This window comes from Oncorhynchus gorbuscha, linkage group LG06 (genome assembly GCF_021184085.1).
Source record: "Oncorhynchus gorbuscha isolate QuinsamMale2020 ecotype Even-year linkage group LG06, OgorEven_v1.0, whole genome shotgun sequence".
Classification (NCBI taxonomy): domain Eukaryota; kingdom Metazoa; phylum Chordata; class Actinopteri; order Salmoniformes; family Salmonidae; genus Oncorhynchus; species Oncorhynchus gorbuscha.
This window is the reverse complement of record NC_060178.1, coordinates 73,416,413-73,437,434: the sequence shown is the minus strand read 5'-3', so window position 1 is coordinate 73,437,434 and position 21,022 is coordinate 73,416,413. Positions and strand designations below refer to the sequence as shown.

Genomic DNA, 21,022 nt, shown 5'->3' with positions numbered 1-21,022 from the left:
GAGAGAAGGAGAGAGAGGGAGAGAGAGAGAGAAGGAGAGAGAGAGAGGAGAGAGAGAGAGAGAGAGAGAGAGAGAGAGAGAGAGAGAGAGAGAAGGAGAGAGAGAGGAGAGAGAAGAGAGAGAGAGAAGGAGAGAGAGAGAGAGAGAGAGAGAGAGAGAGAGAGAGAGAGAGAGAGAGAGAGAGAGAGAGAGAGAGAGAGAGGAGGGAGAATGAGAGAGAGAGAGAGAGAGAGAGAGAGAGAGAGAGAGAGAGAGAGAGAGAGAGAGAGAGAGAGAGAGAGAGAGAGAGAGAGAGAGAGAGAGAGAAGGAGAGAGAGAAGAGAGAGAGAGAGAGGAGAGAGAAGAGAGAGAGAGAGAGAGAGAGAGAGAGAGAGAGAGAGAGAGAGAGAGAGAGAGAGAGAGAGAGAGAGAGAGAGAGAGAGAGAGAGAGAGAGAGAGAGAGAGAGAGAGAGCGAGTGTGTGTGTGTGTGTATGTGTGGGGGATTGTTTGTTTTGGTCATACTACAGTGGAAGGATGCATGTCTATTCCTCTAACTCCTACCTGAGAACCTGTTAAAAGCCAATGGCTTTCAGTGGACAAATTGTCAGCGTTTAATCCGACTGATTCACAGTGTGATACTTTTGAAATAATCTCTTTACATAACTTCCATTGCATTTTAATGTATTCCTAAAATGCCTGCATCTAATATCAATTTATTCTTTACCCCAAAATAATACTAACACTTCTGACATCACATCAAAGCTCCCCAAAGTAAATCTAATTGGATGTTTTCGCGTCAGGACCAATCGTAACAGTCATAATGGAGAGACGGCTCTCTGGGGCAAGAGGAGTACCTATGCATTTACTCCCTTCATTTGGTGTCTGCAGCTGCGTGATGCCTGTTGACCTGTCGGCTGCCTGCCTGGACACCGTGCTGCCCTCGCTCTACGCTGTGCTGCTGGAGGATTATGTACTCAGTCTGTCAGTTCCGCTAGGCTAGCGCTGCTGTGCTTCGATCCCAAGCTTTGTTTGATTGTTTGCTGCTCGATGTAGTGAAACGCAAGTGCAGACATATCAGGGTTGTTCACAGAGCCTTGCCTCCTTCCTCACTCTTGTACACGCTGCATTTAAACATACCCTGTCTCTCCTCTTTTTCTTACAAAATTAGGGTTGGCCACAAAATAATCTTATTTTGGGTTTAAAAACCACTCCAGGCCACACTTGAACACCTAAACCTTGATATAAAGTGTGAAGAAATTATAATGGACCTACAGCGTCTATGTTCAAATAACTGCCATTTTCTGGGCAGATTATTATTTTTTTGATTAACAAATCAAGCCAAAATGTTTGCCCATCCCTGCTCAAAGCCATATTATCTATCACTTTTATATAGCAAAATGTTATGTATAATAGATACTGTATTTACCTTACAGAGAAAGCATCACAGGCAACTCTGCGAAATTACTGCAGTAAGTGACATTTTGAGGTAAAAGGCAATTGGTGTGTGTGCACAAGTGTAGAATGTCTAGATTTTATGGTGTATACTTTTGAAGTCCTTGATACCACATTTCACCTTCCAATATAACACACAGGGTTTCTAAACCGGGAGATTTCACAGGGCAAATTTAAGCAGTTATGTTGGTATGTGTAGCTAATATATATAATATATGCCATTTAGCAGACACTTTTATCCAAAGCGATTTAGAGTCATGCGGGCATATATTTTACATATGGGTGTTCCCGGGAATTGAACCCACTACCCCGATGTTACAAGTACCATGTGCTACCAACTGAGATAGGTTACCAACAAGTTAATCTACCACCAGATGGTTCCTCAGACAGATGACCAACATCATCCAGCAGGATTGTCTGAGAGCTGAGAACAGGAACAGGTGCATGCTCTGATTTCCCTCCAATAAAACTCGCCATGTCTCTCTCTCATTCCCGCTGACACATTCAGACAACAGACCCTGCTGTTGCTCTTCACGCCGGACTTCTCCAATTAACTCAACCAACCTATATGCCCCTAAGCACTGTCACACGAGAAGCTATTGGAGCTTTGTGAATACAACTCAATTTGTCACAGGGCATAGTGCTAAATAAAATGTGGCTTTTGAGTGATTTATTGCTTAGATTGAAAGTTGAGTGCATGGCAGAGAAGCAAAGAGAACATGCCTCATAAGTCAATTAAATGGAATTGTATTTGCAAACAAATCCCATGTGTTACCTTCCCCCCGTTTATCTTTATTGAAATTAAGTCCTAATGCTGGGTGAAAAAATATCCCTCCCTATTTCTTTCACCTTATCGTTGGTTGAATGTGTATGGGGTAGTCTGGGATAGTGTGCTTCTGCAGGGGTGAAAATGCTCGTCTCCTCTCCGGTAAACACATTCAAATCCAATGTAGTGTTGTGGACTGTTTCATGCGCTTCATCATTGGAGATGCCATTGCATCAGTTGGTCAACTCCCACTGGTATTGAGCCTGCATATCATGGCTGCCAGGGACACGTTTAACTCATAATCATATGAACTTCATATATGCATATATAGAGAGACCAGTTCAGTTATCGAATAACTATATTTAGGTCATAAAATAACATTATGGATGTTCTTACGCAACAGGATAATTTAATAAATTAATTAATCTGATTATACATCAGCTGTTGATGTGAATTAATTCCATACAAAAAGACTAACAATCTCAAAGTGAGTGTATACTGTAGAAAGATATTAAACAAATTTCCACATGTAACGGAATTGGATTCTTTGGTACCAAAGTCCTAAGCGCATTTGTGACAAGTACATTTCAAACTTGACTTCCCCAGTTAAGACCTAGCACCAGTACTTTACATGTAAATCTAAAAGTTAAGCATGCAGCCCACACATATTTCCCAAAGCGCCAGAGCAAATCCAACTTGCCAGCCTGTATTTCCCTGCTATACAGGTCACTTCAAAATGAGTCACTCCCATGTAAGAATGAATAACAAACGCACAAGTAGGCAGATGGCCACTTCTCTCCATTCTCATTCACTGCCTTCTCAACAGGTCACTTTTCTGACGAGGTGCTTGAAAGTTAATAGATCTGCATGAGAGTTGTAGCAGCACAAATATCACTGTGGTGCCTTGCCAAACTGCAGCTGTCGCGCCAGACACGCCGCAATCACTGCCCACTGGGAGCCATTTGGGGAATATTGCTTTGCCTATCATTCAGTCAGCAGAAAGGCACAGCGATGCAGCGATGGGAAACCAGGGCTGGCAGTCTATTGAGGTAGTGTGCGTGCCAGTCGTCATCAATGATTTAAATAGAAGAGCTCCACAGGCAAGCAGGCAGGACCATCCGGGGCAGTCCACAGCTCAGGAATAAGGCTCACCGTGAGCCTCACACAGCTACTATTCCATAATGTCTGGGACAGGGCCAAAGCCTCATACTGCACGCACACACACACACACACACACACACACACGCACACACGCACGCACGCACGCACGCACGCACGCACGCACACACACACACACACACACACACACACACACACACACACACACACACACACACACACACACACACACACACACACACACACACACACACACACACACACAAACAATCACAAACAATGCCCCTTCTACTCTCCCTCACCCCTCTTGTGAATAATATATGACGTACAAGCTTTAAAGGCCTGCTCAGCCACAGCCCCACCAGATGAAGATTTAAACTTTACTTTGAAGCGTTCAAATAGACTGAAAATACAGTCTGCATACAGAACTGCTGTCTGTTGGTAGGCCTACCTTGGTCACATTGCTCCTATAGACCACTGATTGTAGACATAGGTGTTCCATGATCAAACTATTTTTGGATTCAGTATTCAAGACTGATGCTATACTGATATTTAAGTACAGCCCTTTATTATTTATGGTGTTATGCCAATTCATGTTGGACACAGAGTACATATCCTCAATGAATATCAACTTGTTCCCGGTGAAAACCTGCAGTTTTCCACCAAACTTGACCATGTCCTTACAATGGTAGTTATGTAAAAAAAACATCATATAACAACATAACTTCACTACCCTTTCAACCTGGACTCAGGGGTAGATGTAACATAGTAAAAGTAAATCCGAGACACTCCAATTAGTATGATGTGTTAAGCTTCGTAGGGTATGTACTGTATTAATTTGTGAATGTCCATCATCCATTTCGTATGATGTTAGGAATTGCAATCGTACAATATGTTACGAATTGCAATTTGTACCATATGTTACAAACTCCAATTTGTTGCGGCTAAGGTGGCTAACGTTAGCTAGGGGTTAGGAGTTAGGTTAACGGTTTAAGGTTACGGTTAGGGGAAGGGTTAGCTAACATGCTAAGTAGTTGCAAAGTAGTTAATATAATATATAGGGTTAGGGTTAGCAGACGCTTTTATCCAAAGCGACTTACAGTCATGTGTGCATACATTCTACGTATGGGTGGTCCCGGGGATCGAACCCACTAACCTGGCGTTACAAACGCCACGCTCTACCAATTGAGCTACACAGGACCACCAGTTAAAAAGTAGTAAATAATTCCTATGTTGCTAATTAGCTCAAATGCAAAAGTTCTCCGTGATGAGATTCAAACACGCAACCTTTGGGTTGCTAAACGTTCATGCTATACACATACCCATCCACCCTAACCTACCACCGAACTTTCCTTAAGTAACCTTCTGTCTTATACCATACAAAACGTGGCATATCATCCTAATTTGAATGTCCTGGATTTACCTTTACTATGTTGCGTCTAGTCTATGCAACCAGGCTGTCCCTTACCCCTCAGGAATTAATGTTGGTCGCCATTCACAGCCTGAATTCTCTCAATGCTCTAAATCTGGAACATTTATTTAATTAATTATTGTCTTTTATTTCAGTCACCTGTGGGGAGGCAAAAACTCATGCATGCGTGGCTAATGTTTTGCCACCAAGTCCTCCAGGCTTTTTTGGAAGGTTCTGTGACCTGTTTAGCTCTTTCATTCTGTCTTCATGTACCAATCGCAAATGGCCGGCAATGACATAAACAGTACATGAAAGAGTGGGAAGCGGAGTGGAAGGCCTAACAGCAAACAAACCCACCAGTATAAACCACTTGGAATATTCATACAGGACCCGAGTCTTTCTCTGGAGCTAGGGCCCGGGCTTTATTTTATGCCAATAGTAGGGGTGCAACAGTACATCTATTTGTACCAAACTGTTTGATACAGGGACCTCGGTTTGGTCCTTGTGTTTATAGTTGCAGATATGCACTCATTCTCAGTGGTTGAGAATAAGTGGTTTCAGCACCTCTTGTACTGAGCAACGTTACATAAACAGTACTTGAACAACGTTACGAACTTCCCTCTTGTAGGCCTACCCAATCTATATAAGCAAACCAAAGCCAAAGTTTTCAATGCGCTTACTTAACAGTAAAAGCCCCATCACATTACCCGGCGTGGGATATGTACCATGCTACAGACACGCACCTTTTATGAGAGTCACAAGTGAGCATCTGGCACTGAAGGAGACAGTGTTATGGTGCATTCGTAACTAAGTAGGAATTGGAAATTGGCCACATGACTGGGAAAAATCCACTTCAACGGCCCTCAAATTACTCGTGGGAAATTCGTCTAGCATTCTGAGCACACACCTCTACCACATGGTGACCTCTGACGACACCTACTAAGGAAATGGCCTCTATAACAGCATTTTCGACAGATAAATGCAACAACAAAACAGTATTTATAAAAATACATCTATTTATGTATTTTTTAACTCTATAATTTGTTTACAAGCATGATAGCTTACCTTTTAGTTATGGTTGACAGAGCTTGTTGGCAATTAATGCCATTGTGAATGGTATTATATTTTCCAGCTGTACCCGAACCGAACCGTGACCCCATAATATCACCGAACTGTGGGTTTGTTGAACCGTTACACCCCTACTTAATAGGCTGAATTTCATTTCCCTGACAAAGTACAATATGTACACTACAAAAGTATAAATATTAACACTATCAAATAACTATATTTACACTCAGTCTGGAATCTGGGTGAGCAATATTTTCTTTATTGAGGATAGTCTAAAACACAAATGAATGGAATGGTATTTAAAAATAGTGTTGAAAGAAACACATGTCTGATTTCCCAAGCATTTCCCTAGAATTCAGGGGTCCCCAAACTTTTTCCTGTGAGGGCCACATAAAGTTTCCCTTCTCTGATGGGGGGCCGGTGTCAGTTTGTAACAGAAAAAGTGTGACGATCGTAGGGGAGCTTAAACAATTTATTGTTTTCCAGAAAGCCACACATAACCAAATAACCCTTTCCAGGTTCTTTACAGAAAAAAGTCAGGAAACAAATAACACTATTAATGAAATAAATAATAACTAAATAACCCTCTCTGAGTTCTTCACAGAAAAAACAGGAAATAAATAATAACTAAATAACTCTCTCTGGGTTCTTCATAGAAAAAAAAGCCATGGAACATTAACTTTCTGTCGTGCCATGCACAATCTTAACAGATAAAAGTTCAGCTCAGTTGTCAGAGCAGAATCTCTCTGACACATATGAGCAGTCTCTTAAAGTTCTTGTGTTCCTTCCTTATAATCCTTTTGTAGGTTCCAGTAGGCTTGTAGACACCGCTGTTTGCAGCTCTCTCTCATCAACTTCCCTGTGAAAACCACAAAAGAAGCAGGTTGAGAAACTGAACTAAGTGATACAGCACCTACACAGCACAATACATTTCACTACTAGTATGGTTGTAAAGATGGATTTTATCCCAGTAGATTTTATTATGATTATATTTGTTTATGCTCAGAATGACTCATTCAAGTCAGAAAAGTGAGCTTACCTATGTATGTTCATCAGTGTGAACTGTGGGTCTGCATCTGGCTGGTGAGACGTTGAATATCAGGTTCCATTCTAGTTACAGCCAGTCTCAAGCACTGATGCAAATGTTCATCTGTCAATCTTGATCTCATCGGGGTTTTCAGCAATTTCATGCGAGAAAAGGTTTTCTCGCAGATATACGTGCTGCCAAAAACTGTGGACATTTTCATTGCGTGTTTTTTGATGTTTGGATATGTGTCGTTTGGGAGGGCGGCATAGAAGTCAATGAGACTGTTGGGCTTGAATGCGTCTTTCAGAACATCACAGTTCTGTAACACAGCCAACTCAAACTGATATGAAGGCTGGGCTTCATCAATGTCGGCATCTAGGGCCTAGATGATCTGTATATGAGGATTTTCAAAATCATATCAAAGTTAACTATGATTTACCATCCATTCTGATATAATATCCCTTTCTCATGGTTAAAAAAGCAACAACCTCATCAGGATATGCTACAAAACATCCACACAAAAAGTGCATGTACCCTGTTGCGAACCCAACAGGATGTGATGCTTTAAATGACAAATGACCCAAAACAATAAATATGTTTTAATAATGTGATTAATATTTCCAAAACTCTCTTTACGGGAAGCACACAGCCTCATTCATATTAACTTCAACAATGACTAACAACATTCCGGGGATTTGAGTTTTTAATTAATCTGAATGTGCATCCCTGAGGGCCCTGGCTCTCGCTCACTCACACACTTGGCAGAGTTATTAAGACAGCGCCACTGTAAGCCACTGAGAAGTGGAGATAACTTCACACACTCCCTGCTGAATCCAACACCTATCAAAACCAAATGATAAGGCTGAGGCACATTTAGCAGGGCTACTGCACCTTCAATACCCTGTCAGACAGTTATAATCCCTGGCTATATTATCACTGTCTCTGTTTACATTTAACTAGTAAAGTGTGACATGTTTTGCCTCTTAATCCCATTAAATCAAATGCAACAACACTGTTTTCACACCCACAGTGTTCCAGTATAAGACAACAAACACTGGCGTGAAACTGTTTTTATTGGATAGCTCTTGTTATTTTTGTAGATCATTATGGAAATGCTCCCTCCTCTCATGACTGTGGTTCATTTATTGTCTGCTGAGTGAGATTAGTCAAATCCCATATGAAAAAAAGACTATAGTAGTCATTGTAGCGTTTTTGAGTATACACTATAGTTAATAATGTAGTGTTTGAGGATTGTAGTATACTGTAGTATTTACTGTAGTGTTTTGCAGACATTACTGTAGTATTTACTATAATGGTTTTGTTTTTATTATCTTTGACATAGAAGGGGAGGAGTTGTCCTACAGGAAACCTACTGGAGAAATACTACAATAGCAAATGTTCCATAACCTGTAGGTAGGTAGGTAGGACTGGGGTCTGAACGGATAGTTCAGAGATTCTGCTCTTTTATATAACCTGTAGTGAACATAATATATGCATTATTGGGGGGAAGGAATGGGCAGTGTATATGCAAATTAAATGCTGAAGTATTTACTTTAGTTTAAAAATTGTCATGTTTTTGCAGAATGTAGTGTTTTTGTGGACATAGTAACTACTACAGTGTTTTTTTGCTGATAATACTGTTGTATTTACTGTAGTATTCTACAGTATACTACAACAGTCTATAGTAAGTACTTCACATGATCGAGGGATACAACAGTGTATAGTATAGTATTCTATAGGATACTACAGTTTACTATAAAATTCTATAGTAAGTACTGTAGTATTCTATAGTCAACTGTAATATATATATATATATATATATATATATATATATATATATATATATATATATATATATATATATATATATATATATATATATATATATATATATATTTATATATTTTACAACCAAACACTTCATTGCATTACCCTGATTAAGGTATTGAGTTTTAGACTGAGGTTTGTTTGTGGGAGAGTGAATAAGTTAGGTGGAATTGCTTTGATCTAAAGAGCACAACATCTTATTCACATACAATGCCCCCTCCCCCAGCTGGTACATTGTGATGCATTTGTTTGTGAGCATGTGATGCATTTGTTGCAGATTTGCCTTCATGAGGGTTTATAAATTGTATGTATTCCAATTGCTCAGTGTGAGAATGAACCAGTATTTTGGCACTTCATACAGTGAGTGGAAGCGAGTTATGACCCCCAGGTCCTCCTGAACGCTCAGTCTGATTCAGCCTCTCAGCTTCACTGATGTGATCAGCCCTTCAGCAACACAGAGAGCAAACACGACACTGGGTGTGGGTATTGGTGTTTGGTGTGTGCACGTGTCTGTGTGTGCGTGCGTGTATGTGTGTATGTGCTAAGAAAATAGGTGGGTAATTGCTGATTGACGTTTAAGGTGAATCTAACGCTCCCTATATTTTGCATGCACACACCACTGGTCTTATCCACACACAACCATTGAGAAAACCACATCAAATATTTACACTGGTAATCTTTCTAATACTATGGGTATGTAAAATGGTCCAGGGTAGTAAAGCATGACATCTCCCCATCCTCTCTCTCTGCTCTCCAGGGCTTGAGCATAGACCGCGTCTGCTCTAAAACTATTTTCCGAGGATGCTACAATCCTGCTACACCCAGAAAACTATTTATCTTTGGGCTGGATAATATGGAATAAAGTTGACATACTGTAACTTTGTGTTATAATCTTATTGATATTTGTTACAAACCCCTATTATAAAAAAGGATAGAACGGTTTCATTCCAAAGCAGTCTACAAATCAACCACAACCACAAACAAATGCAAAAACGCATCTCATTGACTCCTGATAAGCCTTCTTAACCCACCCACCCACCTCTCTCTCTTTCTTTGTTTCTTTGTTTCTTTGTTTCTTTGTTTCTTTCTTTGTTTCTTTCTTTGTTTCTTTCTTTCTTTCTTTCTTTCTTTCTTTCTTTCTTTCTTTCTTTCTTTCTTTCTTTCTTTCTTTCTTTCTTTCTTTCTTTCTACATCTCTCTTTCTCTCTCTCTGTCTCTCACACTCACACACACACATGCATTCACACACGCACACGAATACACACACACCTTTACACACAAACTTCGTCACGTGCATCCTGTATGTCTTGAGGTTAATTACCCAGAATTGCCCAATTGGGATGAGCTCTCCTGTTTCTACTGGGGTCCTTCACTGCTCGGCCCCTGCCCTGGGGCCCCCTCCCTGTGGGCACGGTGACGGGGCCGCTCCAGGGGTTGCTGCTGACCCCTTCCTCTGCAAGAGACGCGCTACATTCAGGACCAAAGGATGAATAGAGCTCACAGTTCAGTGGACCAGGGGAGAGGGGACAAGCCACACTCAGAGGGTAAAAAGGACATTTCAGAGAGAGGAATGTCACTGGGCGGGCAAAGGGAAAGGAGTTAACGAGGAATACAGCTTGCTTAGGTTAGTGGAAGGTTTGGGACAGTACAAAGGAGAAGAGGAGAGGTTTTGCAATGGGCTGAATTTTGCTCAGGGAGTATAGTTCTTAAAGATAGCTGGTTGACAACAGACTATTTCTGGTTAATCTGGTAAAACCAAACACAAGGAAAGATGCTATGTCCAGGGTACTGCCCTATTAATTATGTTACATAACATGAGATATAGGTCTATGGCGACTACACAGGTATATGTAGCATCTTTGCAGTTTATATTTATATTTTGAACTCTCAAAACAATACCCACTCGCAATACTCCTACTCATATCCCACTCATAAATTGTTGATATACGGTACCTGGTGGCAAAGTAGTAATACTACAATGCTAGCTATATCTACTCAGGGTATTTTAAAGCTAGGCAGCTTCAGTTATCTTCACATTCCAGCTCAGGCTTCATCCGTATTATGACTGTGGATATTGCTTGTCCGCTGGCTGCTAACTCTTGCGAGCGGCTAGTTGAATGCTGAACTCTTCATTGAGACAATGCTGAGACATCAATCGAGGGCGAGTCAGTGCCACATTTACATTTTTTCCCGAAATCAACATGAAAGAAAAGTTATCTTTTATGTTCAGCAGGCTATGGTATGAAATAGGAAGTGATGTTTTTATATTATTATGTATCGTTAATGCCATCTTTGGTGTGCTTTGGTGCACAAGCACCTTTTTTCCCACTCATGTGATACGGTGACTTCAGAAAGTATTCACAACCCTTGACCTTTTCCATTTTGCTGTGTTACAGCCTGAATTTAAAATTGATTAAATTGAGATTTTTTGGGCACTGGCCTACACACAATACACCACAATGTCAATTTTTGTTCTAATTAATTCCAAATAAAATGCTGAAACGTCTTGAGCCAATAAGCATTCAATCTCTTTGTTATAACAAGCCTACAGTAAATGAGTTACATAATAAGTTGCATGGATTCTGTGTGCAATACTAGTGTTTAACATAAACAAAAATCATGACAACCTCATCTCTGTACCCCACACATAAAATGATCTGTAAGATTCCTCAGTCGAGCAGTGAATTTCAAAATTAGATTCAACCACTTCCGGCAATGACGAAGCTCTAACAAGACTCGTCTGCGTAGCGTCCTCAAACTTTCAAAACATTTTAAGGCATTTTGACACAGTTTACCTATTCGTTAATAGTGAATTGGAAGTTAAAACATCTCTATTATCGCCAAAACAAAAGGTGCCCAATATGTCAAAGCCTCAGACGAGGCATGGAAAAATGACCCCATGTTACAGTCCTTCTTCGGTCTCGGTGGATGCTAGCTCGGAAGAAGCACCAGCATGGTTCAGAATGGAGATGGACAAGGGTTTAACAAAGATCCAAGAGACACTTTCTGAAAGCCTCAGCAAAATTGATGTGCTGGTGGATAAGCTCCACGAAGACCAGAAAGTCACAAAGGGATGAGTGACAAAGTTAGAAAAAGACCATGCTGACCACCAGGGTGCCATCCTGGACGTCCACGAGGACATGGTCCCAAAAATACAAGAAGTTGAAAGACACCATCTCTAAACTCGAGGATGAATTTCATATTATGAACATTTCCAACTGCACTCAAATTTGAGACATCAAGGTTTCCCGGAGGCCGTGGAGGGAAGAGACGCAATCTCCTTTCTACTGGAATGGATTCCCAAAATACCGGATCTACCCCCTTCTGCGCACCCACGGGAAATCGAGAGGGCCCAGGCGGCTGCCTGGCCAGGTTGCACCAAGGGCATTTGTCATGACATTTCTACTGTACCAGGACACTGTTCACATCCTCTCTGCTGCCCGAGCAAAGGGAGAGCTCAAGTATGGAGATGCCAGAATCATGATGGCTTTCTCCCCACTGAAAAGACTTCTGTGTCAGGCTGGCTTGGTATATGGCATGCGGTACTCGGCAACTTTGTGGATCGAAACCAAGAATGATGAGCACACATTTGACTCTGTGAAGATGGCTGAAACATACATGAGGAAAGAACTCCCTGACTTGTACACGTCAAGATGGATGGGTTCCGCTGGTGTACAGCAATCTTTACGTCATACAACAGATTCTCAATGGGATTGAGGTCTGGACTTTGACTAGGCCATTCCAAGACATTTAAATGCTTCCCCTTAAACCACTTACATTTCACTTTAGCAGTATGCTTAGGGTCATTGTCCTGTTGGAAGGTAAACTTCCGTCCCAGTCTCAAATCTCTGGAAGACTTAAACAGGTTTCCCTCAAGCGCCATCTTCATTCCCCTGTCCCTGCCAATGAAAAACATCCCCACAGCAAGATGATGCCACCACCATGCTTCACTGTGGGGATGGTGTTCTCGGGGTGATGAGAGGTGTTGGGTTTGCACCAGACATAATGTTTTCCTTGATGGCCAAATAGCTCAATTTTAGTTTCATCTGACCAGAGTACCTTCTTCCATATGTTTAGGGAGTCTCCCACATGCCTATTGCGACCACCAAAAGTATTTGCTTATTTCTTTCTTTAAGCAATGGCTTTTTTCTGGCCACTCTTCCGTAAAGCCCAGCTCTGTGGAGTGTACGGCTTAAAGTGGTCCAATCAACAGATACTCCAATCTCCTCTGTATAGCTTTGCAGCTCCTTCAGGGTTATCTTTGGTCTCTTTGATGAATCTCTGATTAATGCCCTCCTTGCCTGGTCTGTGAGTTTTGGTGGGCGGTCCTCTCGTGGCAGGTTTGTTGTGGTACCATATTATTTCAATTTTTTTTATAATGTATTTCGGTGGGATGTTCAAAGTTTCGGATATTTTTTTATAACCCAACCCAGATCTGTACTTCTCCGCAACTGTGTCCCTGACCTGTTTGGAGAGCTGCTTGGTCTTCATGTTGCCACTCGCTTGGTTGTGCCCCTTGCTTAGTGGTGTTGTAGAATCTGGAGCCTTTCAGAACAGGTATAAATCAGTTGAAGTCAGAAGTTTACATACACTTAGGTAAAATTTCTTGTTAACAAACTATAGTTTTGACATGTCGGTTAGGACATCTACTTTGTGCATGACACAAATCATTTTTACACCAGTTGTTTACAGACATATTAGTTCAATTATTATTCAGTGTATCACAATTCCAGTGGGTCAGATGTTTACATACACTAAGTTGACTGTGCCTTTAAACAGCTTGGAAAACTCCAGAAAATGATGTCATGGCTTTAGAAGCTTCTGATAGGCTAATTTACATAATTTGAGTCAATTGGAGATGTACCTGTGGATGTATTTCAAGGCATACCTTCAAACTATGTGCCTCTTTGCTTAACATCATGGGAAAATCAAAAGAAATCAGCCAAGACTTCAGAACGAAAATTGTAGACCTCCACAAGTCTGGTTCATCCTTGGGAGCAATGTCCAAATGCCAGAAGGTACCACGTTCATCTGTACAAACAATAGTACACAAGTATAAACACCATGGGACCACGCAGCTCTCATACCGCTCAGGAAGAAGACGCATTCGGTCTCCTAGAGATGAACGTACTTTGGTGCAAAAAGTGCAAATCAATTCCAGAACAACAGCAAAGGAACTTGTAAAGATGCTGGAGGAAACAGGAACAAAAGTATATATATCCACAGTAAAACAGGCCCTATATCGACATAACCTGAAAGGCCGCTCAGCAAGGAAGAAGCCACTGCTCCTAAACCGCCATAAAAAGCCAGACTACGGTTTACAACTGCACATGGGGACAAAGATCGTACTTTCTGGAGACATGCCCTCTGGTCTGATGAAAGAAAAATAGAACTGTTTGGTCATAATGATGCTTGCAAGCCAAAATGACGATTGTTATGTTTGGAGGAAAACAGGGGATGCTTGCAAGCCGAAGAACACCATCCCAACTGTGAAGCACGGGGGTGGCAGCATCATGTTGTGGGGTTGCTTTGCTGCTGGAGGGACTAGTGCACTTCACAAAATAGATTGCATCATGAGGGAGGGAAATTATGTGGATATATTGAAGCAACACCTCAAGACATCAGTCAGGAAGTTAAAGATTGGTTGCAAATGGGTCTTCCAAATGGACAATGACCCCAAGCAAACTTCCAAAGTTGTGGCAAAATGGCTTAAGCAAGGGGGCTTACAAACCTGACTCATTTACACCAGCTCTGTCAGGAGGAATGGGCCTAAATTCACCCAACTTATTGTGGGAAGCTTGTGGAAGGCTACCTGAAACGTTTGACCCAAGTTAAACAATTTCAAAGCAATGATTCCAAATACTAATTGATTGTATGTAAATGTCTGACCCACTGGGAATGTGATGAAAAAAATAAAAGCTGAAATAAATAATTCTCTCATTTCACATTCTTAAAATAAATTGGTGATCCTATTTGATCTAAGAAAGGGAATTTTTACAAGGATTAAATGTCAGGGATTGTGAAAATCTGAGTTTAAATGTATTCTGAAGGTGATACCCCTGCCACAATGCATGAGTTTTTGAACAAACTCAATTTACAAACTTTAACTGATGAGGATTGAGAGCACTTTGGAGAAAGAGACTACATCCGAGGAAATTATGGAATCCATTTTCAATACTGCTGGGGGAAAATCACCAGGCATAGACAGATTGCCTATTGAATTCTATTGATCCTTTTTACCCAAACTAATTGAGCCTCTTTGCAATAAGTTTAATTATGCCATAGAGACAGGATTGCTCCCAGACACAATTGAACAGGCACTGATCACAGTTTTGTTAAAACCTGGGAAAGATCTGCTAATAATATCAGAAGTTTATTTAATATTTTGCATTATGTAGAAAATGACCAAGAACCTGTAGTGGCGGCTTCATTAGATGTGGAGAATCAAGCTACATGTTTGAAGTTTACAGAGGATGAATATTGGACCTAAGTCTGTATGTCTGATTAGATTACTAAACAAATGTCCAGTAGCTCAGATCCTGACTAATGGAACGGTTTCCTCAATGTTCTCTCTATCACATGGCACAAGACAGGGTAGTCCCGCTAGGCCTCCACTCGTTACCTGTATTAATGGCACCCGTTTGAACTTGTTATCAGTATAAAAGACACCTGCCCACAATCTCAAACAGTCACACTCCAAACTCCACTATGGCCAAGACCAAAGAGCTGTCAAAGGACACCAGACACCAGAAACAAAATTGTAGACCTGCACCAGGCTGGGAAGACTGAATCTGCAATAGGTAAGCAGCTTGGTTTGAAGAAATCAACTGTGGGAGCAATTATTAGGAAATGGAAGACATACAAGACCACTGATAATCTCCCTCGATCTGGGGCTTCACACAAGATCTCACCCCGTGGGGTCAAAATGATCACAAGAACGGTGAGCAAAAAAATCCCAGAACCACACGGGGGGACCTAGTGAATGACCTGCAGAGAGCTGGGACCAAAGTAACAAAGCCCACCATCAGTAACACACTACGCCTCCAGGAACTCAAATCCTGCAGTGCCAAACGTGTCCCCCAGCTTAAGCCAGTACATGTCCAGGCCCGTCTGAAGTTTGCTAGAGAGCATTTGGATGATCCAGAAGAAGATTGGGAGAATGTCATATGGTCAAATGAAACCAACATATAACTTTTTGGTAAAAACTCAACTCGTCGTGTTTGAAGGACAAAGAATGCTGAGTTGCATCCAAAGAACACCATACCTACTGTGAAGGGTGGAAACATACTTTGGGGCTGTTTTTCTGCAAAGGGACCAGGACGACTGATCCGTATAAAGGAAAGAATGATTGGGGCCATGTATCGTGAGATTTTGAGTGAAAACCTCCTTCCATCAGCAAGGGCATTGAAGACGAAACGTGGCTGGGTCTTTCAGCATGACAATGATCCCAAACACACCACCCGGGCAACAAAGGAGTGGCTTCGTAAGAAGCATTTCAAGGTCCTGGAGTGGCCTAGCCAGTCTCCAGATCTCAACCCCATAGAACATCTTTGGAGGGAGTTGAAAGTCCGTGTTGCTCAGCAACAGCCCCAAAACATCACTGCTCTAGAGGAGATCTGCATGGAGGAATGGGCCAAAATACCAGCAACAGTGTGTGAAAACCTTGTGAAGACTTACAGAAAACATTTGACCTCTGTAATTGCCAAAAAAGGGTATATAACAAAGTATTGAGAAACTTTTGTTATTGACCGAATACTTATTTTCCACCATAATTTGCAAATAAATTCATAAAAAATCCTACAATGTGATTTTCTGGATTTTTTTTCTCATTTTGTCTGACATAGTTGAAGTGTACCTATGATGAAAATTACAGGCCTCTCTCATCTTTATAAGTGGGAGAACTTGCACAATTGTTGGCTGACTAAATACTTTTTTGCCCCACTGTATACCTTATATTAACACACGTAAAGCTTTGGTCTCATAAACAACCCTTTCATAGAAAAACACTTTAAATATATGGATTGAAGTCTGTAACCAAACAGAAGGGCATAGATCTAAACCCAACAAAATAAGAAACGCCCTCTCACTGTCAACTGCATTTATTTTCAGCAAACTTAACATGTGTAAATATTTGCATGAACATAACAACATTCAACAACTGAGACATAAACTGAACAAGTTCCACAGACATGTGACGAACAGAAATGTCCCTGAACAAAGGGGGTTCAAAATCAAAAGTAAAAGTCAGTATCTGGTGTGGCCACCAGCTGCATTAAGTACTGCAGTGCATCTCCTCACCATGGACTCCATCAGATTTTCCAGTTCTTGCTGTGAGATGTTAACCACTCTTCCACCAAGGCACATGCAAGTTCCCGGACATTTATGGGGAGGATGGCCCTAGCCCTCACCCTCCGATCCAACAGGTCCCAGATGTGCTCAATGGGATTGAGATGCGGGTTCATCGCTCGCCCTGACATTCCTGTTTTGCAGGAAATCACGCACAGAATGAGCAGTATGGCTGGTGGCATTGTCATGCTGGAGGGTCATGTCAGGATGCGCCTGCAGGAAGGGTACCACATGAGGGAGGAGGATGTCTTCCCTGTAACGCACAGCTTTGAGATTGCCTGCAATGACTACAAGCTCAGTCCGATGATGCTGTGACATACCGCCCCAGACCATGACAGACCCTCCACCTCCAAATCGATCCCTCTCCAGAGTACAGGCCTCGGTGTAACGCTCATTCCGTTGACGATAAACGCGAATCCGACCATCACCCTGGTGAGACAAAACTGTGACTCATCAGTGTAGAGGACTTTTTGCCAGTCCTGTCTGGTCCAGCGACGGTGGGTTCGTGCCCATAGGCGACGTTGTTGCCGGTGATGTCTGGTGAGGACCTGCCTTACAACAGGCCTACAAGCCCTAGCATGGTGTTTTGTGTAGGTGGAAGGAATAATGGGGCATTGTCTGTGGCATATTTTGCTGATTGTAAAAACAAATGTGAATAAATATATTGTTAAAAAAAGAGAAAAGATTCAACCAAAACGACCAGAGAGGTTTTGCAATGTCTCGCAAAGAAGGGCACCTTCTTTGAAAAAAGTGGTCAAGGGCACTGCGTCGCAGTGCTAGCTGTACCACTAGAGATCCTGGTTCGAGTTCAGGCTCTGTCGCAGCCAGCCATGACTGGGAGACCCATGGGGCGGTATTCAATTGGCCCCACGTCGTCCGGGTTAGGGGAGAGTTTGGCCTGCAGCGATGTTCTTGTCTCATTGCACACTAGTGACTCCTGTGGCGGGCTGGGTGCAATGCACGCTGACACGGTTGCCAGGTGTACGGTGTTTCCTCCGACAAATTGGTGTGGCGGACATTGTGTCAAGAAGCAGTGTGGCTAGGCTGGGTTGTGTTTCGGAGGACGCATGGCTTTCGACCTTCGCCTCTCCATACGGGAATTGCAGTGATGGGACAAGACTGTAACTACCAATTGGATACCACGAAGTTGGGAGAAAAAGGGTAACAACAAAAAAGGCAGACATTGAATATCCCTTTGAGCATGGTGAAGTTATTAATTACACTTTGGATGGTGTATCAGTACACCCAGTCACTACAAAGAAACAGACGTCCTTCCTAACCCAGATACGAAGCAAACAGCTTAGGGTTTTCACCATGATGCCAATGGTGACTTTGAAACAGTTACAGAGTTTAATGGCTGTGATAGGAGAAAACTGAGGATGGGTCAACAACATTGTAATTACTCCACAATACTAACCTAAATTACAGAGGGAAAACAAAGAGTCCTGTACAGAATAAAAATATTCCAAAGCATCTTGTTTGCAATAAGGCAATAAAGTAACTGCAAAGAACATGGCAAAAAAATTAACTTTATGTCCTGAATAGAGGTTGTTAAGTTTGGGGCAAATCCAACACAACACGTTACTGAGTACCACTCTCCATACCTTCAAGCATAGTGGTGGCTGCATCATGTTATGGGTATGCTTGTCATCGGCAAGGACTAGGAAGTTTTTGGGGGATAAAAAGAAACATAGAGCTAAGCAAAGGCAAAATACTAAAGGAAAACTTGGTTCAGTTTGCTTTCCAACAGACACTGGGAGACCAATTCACCTTTCAGCATGACAACAACCTAAAACACAAGGCAAATATACACTGCATTTGCATACCAAGACAACATAGAATGTTCCTGAGTACAGTTTTGACTTAAATCGGCTTGACAATCTATGGCAAGACTTGAAAATGGCTGTCTAGAAATGATCAACCACCAGCTTGTAAAATTATTTTAAGAATAATGTGCAAATATTGTACAATCCAGGTGTGTAATAGAATATTTAATCAGTGATGAAAGGGATCTTTGCAAGAGGGAGGGAATATGATTTCATTGGTCCTCAACTCACGGCTCAGATACTTCATTCAGGATAAGTGGAGTTACTCCTGAGTTAGCCTGACCCAGAGCAGGTTAGTACTGAGGGATTCATTGCCATTGAAATGTACCTGGCTAAAAGGTGAGCCACATTTGTGTGACCAGTTATCCCAAGTTGAACTCAGAGTTGACCAAAGTTACCTCGCTAACTCCTCGAACCTGATTTGTAGTATAGGACTCAGGAGGACAGGGGGATGTTTACTGCAATTTATACTTTCAACAAAAGTAAGACATGTATGGATAACATCCACAGTATTTAGCCTACAAATGCCAGCTCACGATTGTCTGGTAATTTGGTAAGTATACATTCAAATGATCGATTTACACGAACTAAACCCAAATGGAAGATCTGAAGATGTCACACCCTGATCTGCTTCACCTGTCTTTGTGCTTGTCTCCACACCCCTCCAGGTGTAGCCCATCTTCCCCATTATCCGATATGTATTTATACCTGTGTTTTTTTTGTTCGTGAATCCAGCGTTTGTTCCCCTGCTCCTGCCTGTTTCTTGCTCCTGTTTCCTTGTCCTTCCCGGTTTTGACCATTCTGCCAGGCCTGACCCTGAGCCTGCCTGCCATTCTGTACCGTATCCTACCTTACTGGATTATTGACCCCTGGCTGCCCTGACCCTGAGCCTGCCTGCCATCCTGTACCTTACCCTACCTTACTGGATTATTGACCCCTGGCTGCCCTGACCCTGAGCCTGCCTGCCATCCTGTACCTTACCCTACCTTACTGGATTATTGACCCCTGGCTGCCCTGACCCTGAGCCTGCCTGCCATCCTGTACCTTACCCTACCTTACTGGATTATTGACCCCTGGCTGCCCTGACTCTGAGCCTGCCTGCCATTCTGTACCTTACCCTACCTTACTGGATTATTGACCCCTGGCTGCCCTGACCCTGAGACTACCTGCCATTCTGAACACTTTGCACCATCTCTGGGTTAATGACCCCTGCCTGCCTTTGACCTGTCATTTGCCTGGCCCTGTTTAAGGAATATACTTTTTTTCTTTGACACTGTCTGCATCTGGATCATACCTTAAACATGATAGAAGATGAGACAGGGGAACAAATGCTGGTGGGTTTCACGAACAACGAAACTAATCAACTGGCCATCCCCCTTTGTTTTTACACTGTTGCTACTCACTGTCTATTATCTATGCATAGTCACTTTACAAATGACCTTGAATAACCTGTACCCCCGCACATTGACATTGACATTGACTCTGTACCCTCTGTATGTAGCCTCGTTATTGTTATGTACATTTATTGTGTTACTTTTTGATTGATTAGATTTTTTTTACTTTAGTTTATTTAGTAAATATTTTATTAATTATATTTATTGAACTGCATTGTTCGTTAAGGGCTTGTAAGTAAGCATTCCATGGTAATGTCTACACCTGTTGTAACAAATAACATTTGATTTGGATTTGGAAATTAGAATGTGAAAAATTTGAATCTATGTATCAATGCCCTCATTTAACATACTTGAGATCAAGAATGGCACAAAGCCAAAAACAGCTGGATACTGGAGACTTATATTTTCATGGATGTTTTCCAGGAAAGTTTCTTGACTAAAACTGTTATTAAAAGGGGGAGGGGGGTTCTCTCGAGACAAGTACTGCAGCACAAATGCTCTGTACAGTCAAAAGACTACTAATATTACCAGCCATAACTGTATTGTTAGGGGATTGGAAAAAAACACAATAAGTCAATGGGAAATATCATTATACTCATGGTAATGTCATTCTTTTTAGGGCAATATCGGTCGAAATATTACAAATAGGGAGGTTCAAGATCCTCGTAAGACATCACATTAAAATGGAGGGATGTATTGCAAAAGGAATTGCAAAATGGCATTATACTGGGAAAGTTGGGTTACTGTGGATGAAAATCCAACACTTGCAGAAAGAGTAAATCAGGACAACATATATAATTATTTAAC

General features: G+C 41.7%; 1 protein-coding gene across 2 annotated transcripts in view; it reads right to left on the bottom strand.

Annotated features, from left to right (window-relative positions):
• Positions 1-21,022, bottom strand: part of gfra1a (gdnf family receptor alpha 1a) — a 102,341-nt gene that overhangs the window by 69,664 nt on the left and 11,655 nt on the right. Inside the window, exon 4 of one of the 2 annotated variants that reach the window (XM_046354012.1) lies at positions 9,971-10,102. The exons of the other annotated variant lie outside the window; for it this stretch is intronic. Within the exon in view, the coding sequence (XP_046209968.1) occupies positions 9,971-10,102 (132 nt within the window). The remainder of the gene's footprint in view (positions 1-9,970; positions 10,103-21,022) is intronic. 2 annotated transcript variants of the gene reach the window in all.